This window comes from Setaria italica, chromosome VI (assembly GCF_000263155.2).
Source record: "Setaria italica strain Yugu1 chromosome VI, Setaria_italica_v2.0, whole genome shotgun sequence".
NCBI lineage: Eukaryota > Viridiplantae > Streptophyta > Magnoliopsida > Poales > Poaceae > Setaria > Setaria italica.
In genome coordinates this window covers 1947844-1957397 of record NC_028455.1, presented here as the reverse complement: position 1 = coordinate 1957397, position 9554 = coordinate 1947844, and the positions used below count along the sequence as shown (strand labels likewise).

At 43.7% G+C, this 9554-nt stretch overlaps 2 protein-coding genes across 2 annotated transcripts; one reads left to right on the top strand and one right to left on the bottom strand.

Annotated features, from left to right (window-relative positions):
• Window positions 1-2523: 2523 nt before the first annotated feature.
• On the top strand, window positions 2524-7286 carry LOC101785559 (UDP-N-acetylglucosamine diphosphorylase 1). The gene is made up of 15 exons (XM_004972534.4): window positions 2524-3202; window positions 3665-3719; window positions 3806-3957; window positions 4065-4104; window positions 4471-4560; window positions 4644-4756; window positions 4872-4946; window positions 5193-5232; window positions 5322-5404; window positions 5484-5561; window positions 5660-5803; window positions 5875-5942; window positions 6424-6538; window positions 6645-6801; window positions 6907-7286. Exons 1-15 carry the CDS (start codon window positions 3029-3031, stop codon window positions 7002-7004), a joined length of 1482 nt encoding a protein of 493 aa, XP_004972591.1. The 5' UTR covers window positions 2524-3028; the 3' UTR covers window positions 7005-7286.
• On the bottom strand, window positions 7150-9411 carry LOC101785155 (probable pectinesterase 8). The gene is made up of 5 exons (XM_004972533.3): window positions 8565-9411; window positions 8294-8465; window positions 7997-8203; window positions 7653-7912; window positions 7150-7566 (listed from the first exon to the last, which is right to left on the bottom strand). Exons 1-5 carry the CDS (start codon window positions 9047-9049, stop codon window positions 7395-7397), a joined length of 1296 nt encoding a protein of 431 aa, XP_004972590.2. The 5' UTR covers window positions 9050-9411; the 3' UTR covers window positions 7150-7394.
• Window positions 9412-9554: the final 143 nt, after the last annotated feature.

Genomic DNA, 9554 nt, shown 5'->3' with positions numbered 1-9554 from the left:
TCGCGCACGGCGTGTCGCGGCGGCCCCTTGGCGCAGCGCCGCCAGCCACTCACCGCCGGCGATGGGACAGGACGTCCCCGGACGCTCGCCCAATCGCGCACCCGCCCTATCCCTTAGTGTACCCTTTCCCTTCGTTTTGTACCATTGAAAGGTCAATCAGAGGGAAGGCTAGTCGCCAAACCGATCCCCAAGCATAGTCGCTTACACTTGTTAGCGCTCTGATCTGAATTTGTAATCCCAGTGGGGGTGATACATGATGTAAAAAGACTAGTTTGTCCTAACCCAATTAGACAGTATGTTAATACATCCAAAGTATCCGCGCAGAAGAGACTGTGAAGTAGCTGGTCTGGATTTTATCATGTTTTCCTGTTCTTTTGCTTCTGTGCAGTTGCCTGATAAACTCATTCGTTGTAAACTAGCTCGTTCTAACTTTTGAACACCTGCGCAAGGCGCGCGAGGGTCTAATATTTGTGCAAATGATCTCCTTTTGTTTCTCCTTGTGGATATTTTGAACGCTTGAATGTAGTAGCTTCACTGTAGTGGAAAATCTCTGAATTGTGTTTCACTGTAGTGCAAATGATCTCCTTTTGTTTCTCCTTTTGTTTGCGCAGTATATTTACTTAATTTTCGATGTGCTGTGGATGGCTATTAAACTTCTTTAACTTTTAACTTCGACCAAGTCTATTGGGAAAAAAAATATGTGAACGCCTACAATACTAAAGACATTTTTTATGAAGGATTTAATTAAGCTTGATTTATTCATTGTTAAAAAAATAGTCAACGTTAATGAAGTTTGAATTAAAAAGAATAAACTACATTACGGAGGAGTATTATAGAGACTGCAAGCTTGCAACCGTCTGATACGGAAATAGCACATGTTTGGTCGAAGCTGTGTTCCATAGTACTACCGGTGCCCAAAGTACCCTTGATGGATTCGCATTGTTAAGAGCAACATGGTCCTTTCAATCCTTTTTGCAGTTTCTATTGTTCTAAGGCTGTTTCAAAAACTTAAACCTGCAATACGTCAGGGCGATGCTTATTCTTTTTGTCGGCTGCAATGTGCAACATCAGTTTGGGAAATGATCTTGTCGGCCTATTCTTACCAGCACCGTCACTTTCTATGCCTAAAAACAACACCCTTCTCCTTGAGTTCCTGTTATACCTATTTTTATTCCCAAGCATCGATGCATGTACATGATGCCATGATCCAAAAATGCTAGTTGTTTTTTTTTGTCTAACCTGTACCTATTTTTATTTTTCTCTCCTCATACACTCGATTTTCTAAGCCATCTGATCTAAAACGAATGGTCGAGATCAGCTCCTCCTCCCTCCTTATCTTCTCCTACCTCGCATTCTTATCCACTCGCCGTCCCAAGACCGGCCACCTGAGCCGCTGCCGCCCACTGCCCTCCGCCCCGCTGGCGCCAGTGATGCCCGCCCGCACTCCACCGTCCCTCCCTCCTCCTCCCTTCGCTGTCCGCTCCCGTTGTCGAGCTCTTCTTCCGCGAGTTCGTGTTAAGAAGCCCCCGCCGCTGATGCTGCCCTTCCCGTCTCCGGCGGCGGAGCTGTCGGATCCGCCACTACCATCTCGACCACAAGGCACCACACGAAGTTGCCAATGGTGCTTGCCCCCGCCGTCCTGTGACATCCTGTCCCAAGGCTTAATAGTATTGATAGAATACTCATACCAACAAGTTGCAACTTCTTTTCCGGAAGCTCATCCTCAAAGAACTCCGGGGTTAAGCGTGCTTGGCCCGGAGCAATTTCGAGATGGGTGACCGACCGGGAAGTTCTTCCCGGGTGCGCACGAGTGAGGACAAAGTGCGCAGAAAAGACTTGTGTAGGTCTGTGAGGGAATTCTTGATATCCTAGAGAGCTGCCAGGTGTAAGCGGGCCCGGCCCCGGGGGGGCGGGACGCTACACGTCCCGCCTCGCCACTGTCTCGACCGCCACCATCGCTCGCTGCCTTGCCGCTCCAAATTTTTCTCTAGGTCCCCCAACTCCGAACCTAAAAGCTCGTCTAAGCTCGTGGAGGCTTATCGGAGCTAGAGAAAAAGGGAGGAAAAAAATGCCCGGGCACAGTTTAGCTTCTTCTTTTTAATCTCGTAACTTGCAATGCCGTGAACCGACGCTTGAAGAAAGAGAAAGTTTAAGCATCGGTTTTCACCTGCACATCGATATAACCACCCGCTAAAGTTTAGTACATATCATATCGGATGTTTGGATACTAATTAGGAATATTAAACATAGGCTAATTATAAAACTAATTGCACAGATGGAGTCTAATTCGCGAGACGAATCTATTAAACCTAATTAGTTCATGATTTGACAATGTGGTGCTACAGTAACCATTTGCTAATGATGGATTAATTAGGCTTAATTCATTCGTCTCGCAAATTAGCCCAGGGGTTCTGCAATTAGTTTTATAATTAGCTCATGTTTAGTTCTACTATTAGCATCTGAACATCGGATGTAACACTACTAAAGTTTAACACCTCATATCACCTCATATCCATAGTCTAAATATTCAAATTTAGGTCAATTACAATCTAATCCACCGACAAATATTGCGCATATTGAAATGCTTTTGGACCTCTTCGTGCACGTGGAGGGCGTCGCGCAATCCCGCGCGTGAAAAGCCATCCCATTTGATAGACTTCGTCCAAAAAAAAAATTCCTATTCGTATTTGCTCTTGCCACAATTATTTTATCCATATAATAGGTGGAATTTTCTACTACTTCTCCATGGTGGTCTGACATTTTTACCCCTGAAACACCCGGCCCGAAAATTCCCTGCGCCGAGCAGATCACCTCCTCTCCTCTCATCCTCGTGCCACGCTGACACGATCCAATCACGACGCTAATCAGCGAAGCCTCCTCCCCCCTCCGTTCTAATTAATCGGCCGCTCCAGATCGGATCGTACCCGTCGGACACCATCACTGCCCAGTCGCAGATCTCTCTCTCTCTCTCTCTCTCTCTCTCTCTCTCTCTGCTGGTGGGGTTGCTGCTGCTGCCGCGGCTCGGGAGATGACGGAGATGGTGGTGGCCGCGCGGGCGCCGGCGCCGGCGGCGGGGAGGTGGGGCGCGGCGCCGCCGCAGGAGCTGCTGGAGAGGCTCAAGGACTACGGCCAGGAGGGAGCCTTCGCCTTCTGGGACGAGCTCGGGCCCGAGGAGCGCGACCACCTCATCCGGGACATCGAGGTCAGCAGCCGTCGATGCCATCAAGATTTCTTCTCTCTCTTTTGTTGGTTTTCCTACCTTTCTGTTGCGTGGCGCGAGATGTGCAATACATGTGCCCATACTCGTCAGGAAGGTTTGATTTTTCGACAAGGACTCGTCGTAAAAATCTGTTTTTTTTTTCTTCCGGTTGAAATCTGAACAAGAGTATGAAGATTCACATTTGGCGTTGCAATTGTGCCACGATTAGGATGCAACTGATGCCATGTTTTAAAAAAATAGAGGGGAATGAAATGGAATAAATAAAAGGCATGTTGATTTGTTATAGCATGAGTGTGATCCTTGGCTCCTCGCGGTCATAATTCAGCTGCTGTTGCCCTTGAACACTGATCTCAGTTGTTATCTCACATGAGAACTTAATTAGGAAGTGAAGGCATTGGTGTTACTAAACTATTGACTGACTAAGCTTTATGAACTTCATTTCAGAGCCTAGATCTTCCTAGGATCGATCGGATTGTCCGGTGTTCCCTCAGATCACAAGGTGACCAGGCACTCGCCATGCTTCAGTATGCAATATCGATCACAGCCAGTGCTCAATCATGTGATGGTATTTTGATGCAACTACAGGTGCTCCTGTGCCGACCGTCGAGCCTGTGCCAGAGTCAAGTGTCTCGACGGTGGATGACAGAACTCCTGAGGACAAGGAAAGGTGGTGGAGAAGGGGCTTGAGGGCCATTTCAGAGGGGAAGTTGGCCGTTGTCCTGTTGGCTGGTGGCCAGGTACTCTTGAAGAACTCCTTTAGACTGCTATGTGTTTGTCCTAATCATACTGCAGCATTGTGAAAAATGTTCATATACATTGCTCTCTTTTTTTCAATTGTCTACAGGGGACTCGGCTTGGCAGTTCTGATCCTAAAGGGTGTTTCAGTAAGTCGCTCTGCCCAAGCCCTTTGATCTTACTTCTGCTTTGTGCAACTAATGCTATGCGATTGGATATACAAATACATAGTATTTTTTTATGCTGAATTTCTAGTTTACAGATTTGTTTGTTTTCGTTAGATCCACTACAAAAGAAATATAAAACTGTCCCATGTCCTCCAAATTTACCTGTTGTCTATGTGAGGATAGTAACTTTGCATGCACTGTTTGCTTTTTCTTTTTGTTTGCTCAGTTAACATGGGAATGTGGTGGTATTACTGTTTGAGTATCGTGATATACAAAACTCCAGCCATCTTCTATTGTATTTATTTATAAAGAGTCATTGTGTTCATTTCCTCTCCAATTTTTGTTCAGGTATCGGACTTCCATCTAGGAAGTCACTTTTCCAACTACAAGCGGAACGGATTTTGTGTATTCAGAAGCTGGCTGCTCAGTGCACCGATGGTAAATTAGTTTTAGTCCTTTTAGTAGTATTTCTGTTTGGTTTAAAATTCTTAGACTAAAAAATTGTTGTTGACTACTTGCAGCCCCAGGTAGCACAGTGCAAATTCACTGGTATATAATGACTAGTCCCTTTACTGATGAAGCCACACGAAAATTCTTTGAAACCCACAGATATTTTGGCTTAGAGCCTAACCAAGTAAGGATGGTTACATGATTCTCTGTTGTCATTAGAAATTCCATTGAACTTTAATGCATGGATTCCTAAATACCACTATAATTTCTTAATTTTATTCGTGTCTTTGTCTTTTCAGGTGACATTTTTCCAGCAGGGTACTGTTCCATGTGTCTCTCCTGACGGAAGATTTATTATGGAGACACCATATAAGGTGCTTCTTCTCTGCATTTATTTTTCAGAAAAATATTATAATTTACAGCGAAAAGTTAAGGCATCAAACCATTGCAACTGAATCGGTTGTCCTAGCATTATAGAAACGCAAGTATTTTGAATTTATGAAGGAGAGGGTTTTTTTTTTTTTGGGGGGGGGGGGGGGGGTGTACTTGAAATGTTTTCAGATTCTGGGTCTTCCTGTAGTAATGATATCTTTCTATTGTAACATTATGTTGGAAACCAGGTAGCAAAGGCTCCTGATGGCAATGGTGGAGTATATGCTGGTAATCCCTTAAATCATGACACAGTATTTATATGCTATTTGTGTTAGTAATTAATTTGTGCTTATTATTTTCCCTTCTGCTGCACCCAGCTCTAAAATCGAAAAAGTTGCTGGATGATATGGCTGCAAAAGGTGTTAAGTATGTAGACTGTTATGGAGTTGATAATGTATTGGTGAGTATATTGTTTGTACAAATTATTTGATGGAATCTTCCTCTTTTTGAAGTGTCATTAATTAATTAATTTGATACAGGTCCGTGTTGCAGATCCAACATTCCTAGGATACTTCATTGACAGAGGTGTATCTGCTGCTGCTAAGGTTGTAAGGAAGGTAGGCCATATATATTTAATGCTTAATAGGCTGGTAGTTCGTTATTTAACAAAGAATGCGTCCCAACGATCATTTACATTATGTGCTGTGCTGTTCAGGCATACCCACAAGAGAAGGTTGGAGTGTTTGTTCAGCGTGGAAGGGGAGGACCTCTCTCTGTGGTCGAATACAGTGAAATGGATGCAGCTATGACTACCGAAATAAATCAAACTACTGGGCGCCTACGTTATTGCTGGAGCAATGTATAATTCTTATGAATCCCTCCTTCCACCACTCTATGTGCACTAACAGTTGTGTATTTCTTTATTATTAGGTCTGCTTGCATATGTTCACTTTGGATTTTCTGAACCAAGTAACAAACAGTCTTGAAAAAGATAGCATGTGAGTATTCATTTTCTTTAATTATAATTCTTGCACTTTATCTATTCATGTTGTATTTCATCCTTTATAATATATAATTGTAATTGCTGCATATTTTTTTCTGGAGAACCTGTAATTGCTGTGTGTAAAACTCGACCAGCAGGGGAAAGGCACCCCTGCGGCATTACAAACTGAGAAGGAACCTCAGCCAAGCCGGCCGAGAAAACCCCCGAACCCCGGCTTCACCCTATAGGGCCGAACTATTTTTTGGGTTTGCTAGCGAGGGGATTATTTTGGTGCCACCATGATTTGAACCCTGTTTGCTGTTTCCCTCAACTGGGAGCTTACCATTACACTACAAGAGTGTTGGCATAATTGCTCTGTCTTAAACCGACAATCGCTCTACATATTTTTTCTGGAGAACCTGTAATTGCTGTCTGTCTTAAACCAACAGTCACTAATGGAGTGTTGACTTAAATTTTGCTCCATCGTCTATGGGCAGTTATCATCTGGCAGAGAAGAGAATTCCTTCAGTCCATGGGTACACATCAGGATTAAAACTTGAACAATTTATATTCGATGTGTTCAACTATTCTCCTTCAACAGCTCTTTTTGAGGTTTGATTTCTTATTCACTTCTGCTCAAAGATCTTGTTTCTAAAAGTTCATAGTAGTGATCACTCCGGGAAATTTTTATCAGATCTTATTGACACCTAACTTTCAGGTTTTGCGCGAGGAGGAATTTGCGCCGGTGAAGAATGCTAATGGTGCAACCTATGACACTCCTGATAGTGCCAGATTAATGCTGCTTCGGCTTCATAGCCGATGGGTGGTTGCTGCAGGTGGCTTCTTGACACATTCCGTGCCCTTGTATATGACAGGTAATTGCTGCCCTTAAATTTGTGTTTCGAAATCTGCCAAACTATATAAGAATCTTTTAGAGTGAAACCAATTGATTGCCATTAAAACATTGCCTATACTTTCAGGTGTTGAAGTTTCTCCACTTTGCTCTTATGCTGGAGAGAACCTAGAAGCCATATGCCGAGGAAGGACATTCCATGCACCAAGTGAGATTTCATTCTAGGCATAGTAGTTGGAAGCAACAATCAGAAAACAGGAAGATGAGATCTGCCCAATTTTGATTTCAACATGACAATTCTTGCAAATAGGGTGTTTATATTAGTCAACTATTGTATGTATGCAAGGACCAATTATTGTAACGCAACACCTGAAGTTGCCTTGTTTCTCCTCTAGCATTAATGTGTATTGTATTCTCATGTGCTGCTCAAATGTAGATTATGACATGCTTTTCTGTAATATTTGTTGAAAACAGCATATCTACCAAATGCTTATTATCTTTGCACAATTCTATTCTTGATTCTATGGGCTATGATGTGAGAAAATCAAGCAATAGAATGTCCTATTTGTCCCTGTTTCAAGTCTGTGACCCAGTTGTCATCTACCTTGAATTGTTTCAAGTAGATATTAGTGAGTCACTGTATGGTTTCAGCCATTGATCTCCATCGATGAAAGATGTGCTCAGGAAAGGTAATACTTGCACATCACTAAGCTTCTGAGCATAAGGCACTCTATCTGCCAGGTTGGCACCATCACCTGTACACTTGTACTCTCCATAAAATACAGTCCTGAAATTCAGATTGCACAAAAACTGATGTCATTGTACTTTGTGTTATGCAGATAAGAATCAACACTAGCATTGGAGAATGCATACTGATCTCTTGAGGGATCATTCCAGTCATTCCATCCTTCAGAGGCTATGATGTCTGACATTGATGTGTAGGCAAAGACGACCCGGGAATATGGCCTCCATGCTCGGCCAAGCCATATCCAACCGGTGCCACCTATGCTACAATGGACAAATGAGTAGCCAGTGTTATCATCTTCTGATACCCGGGCATGTGCAGTGACTGATCCGGTAATTGATCTTTGTCCGGAAGGCACCGGATCAGCGATGGATATCAATCTGCAATTCTGGAGAGCAAAGAAGGAAAAAAAACAGTTGGTAACTTAATAGTACATTACTCTGCAGTCCTTTTAAGTGTTTATTTCACTCACTTCATAAAGTGACCTAGCATCTCCAAAGATAAAGTCAATGGAGCCCTGGATGAAACATTCCTTGAAGTAATGCCGGCCTCTGTCGTCATGGAGTGTGTCTTGTGCTCCAAAGAAGCCACAGCCCCAGAAAGCTGCTTGGTCACCATTGATCCTGATTGCCAGTGCCTGTGCATCGACAGCACCAGGTCTTGGGATTGGTGCTACATTCTGGTGTCAAATAATCAGGGATTTGTCAATGTCACCCAAGGTGAAGCATGCAACTTAAATGAATACATTGTTCAGCATCTAGGCAGTTACCATGAAGCTTATGTTTTTCGCAACGAATCCTGATGCAAAAATGGAGACTGAGGCGCTATAGAATGTGCCGTTCGCTGATTTGGCGGTATCATTCCAAGCAATAGCTGTCATGTCGAACCCCTGCCCTTGAAATGTGATGTTGGGCTTGGATGATGGGACCGTCACCTTCTCACTGCAAGAATGCTGCGGCTTCAGTAGCAGTATACTCAGCAACAGCGCAATGCTGAATTCTGAAAAGGATCTCTAAGCCTGAACAAGGAGAACTGCTTACAAGTAGATGCCTTTGTTGATCCAAACAACATTCCTCTTCCTGCTGTGATTTGGAATGGCATCCACCGCTGCCTGCACCGTTGTGAAGTCACAGCAGCCATTGGGGTCAACGCAGAATACCGACACCGCTGGTGTGTCAGGCGGAGGGAAGTCTGGTGGGAAGTTGTCGCATAGCGGGTTGTACTGACAGCCATACTGATGATCAGTAGAGGCAGAACTGAATGTAAGCGGGCAGAATGGAAAGGAAGGTTCTATGAGATCAGAGAGGGCTCCTAGCAATGGCATGGCTGGGGAGAAGAGATGAGCAGTGGTTGGGAAGTAGAGGTGAGCAGAGAAGACCAGAAATGCAGCAACAAAAGTTGCAGAAGCATTGATCTGGGTGCTCATTTGTGCATGAAATGGTTGCGCAGTTCGTTGGCGAACTTGTGATGATTTGGGGGCTTTTAACTGGATGCAATGCACTTTCTGAAGAAGCTTGAATTGCATGCCTTGCAAACAATCTATCTCCTTTCTTCAAGGTTAAGTCGCCAGTTAAAATTAGTCTGGCAGCTGCATTTCATAGCTGAAAAATCCTTTTCAGGTCTCTGTCAGAATCTATGACCAAACTGTTGCTTTGAAGGAGCATGTTCCGGCAGCAACAACTCTTCCCAGAATGTAGTAACGATTGAAGTGCACTTAAGAGCAGTCATGCTAAATCAGGAATAGAACAAAGACGGCACACATTTTGATGCTCTAGTAAGGTCATCAACCAGGTGAGTTTCATCTTAGCGCCAATAAGAAACTCATAAACAAGGCATGTCACCATCATACGTATGGCTTAAAAAAGAGCTTACGCCACAAAGCCAACTACTGAACCACCAGACAGCGGCAACTGCAATTTGCATTGCCAGAGATCTAAGCAAAACTTGCACTGATACATTTCATTATCATACTTGGATTAATGGCATGGGTCGGAACTCCGAATTTGAAGTCAAAACTCACTACAAAAGTT

Coding starts and splice junctions, on each gene's coding strand:
- LOC101785559 (XM_004972534.4), top strand. CDS start 3,029: ATGACGGAGATGGTGGTGGCCGCGCGGGCGCCGGCGCCGGCGGCGGGG. Junction 3,720..3,805: donor GTGTTCCCTCAGATCACAAG/GTGACCAGGCAC, acceptor ATGCAACTACAG/GTGCTCCTGTGCCGACCGTC. Junction 5,804..5,874: donor TACGTTATTGCTGGAGCAAT/GTATAATTCTTA, acceptor CTTTATTATTAG/GTCTGCTTGCATATGTTCAC.
- LOC101785155 (XM_004972533.3), bottom strand. CDS start 9,049: ATGCAATTCAAGCTTCTTCAGAAAGTGCATTGCATCCAGTTAAAAGCC. Junction 8,204..8,293: donor CGAAAAACATAAGCTTCATG/GTAACTGCCTAG, acceptor ATTTGACACCAG/AATGTAGCACCAATCCCAAG. Junction 7,913..7,996: donor ATGCTAGGTCACTTTATGAA/GTGAGTGAAATA, acceptor TTTGCTCTCCAG/AATTGCAGATTGATATCCAT.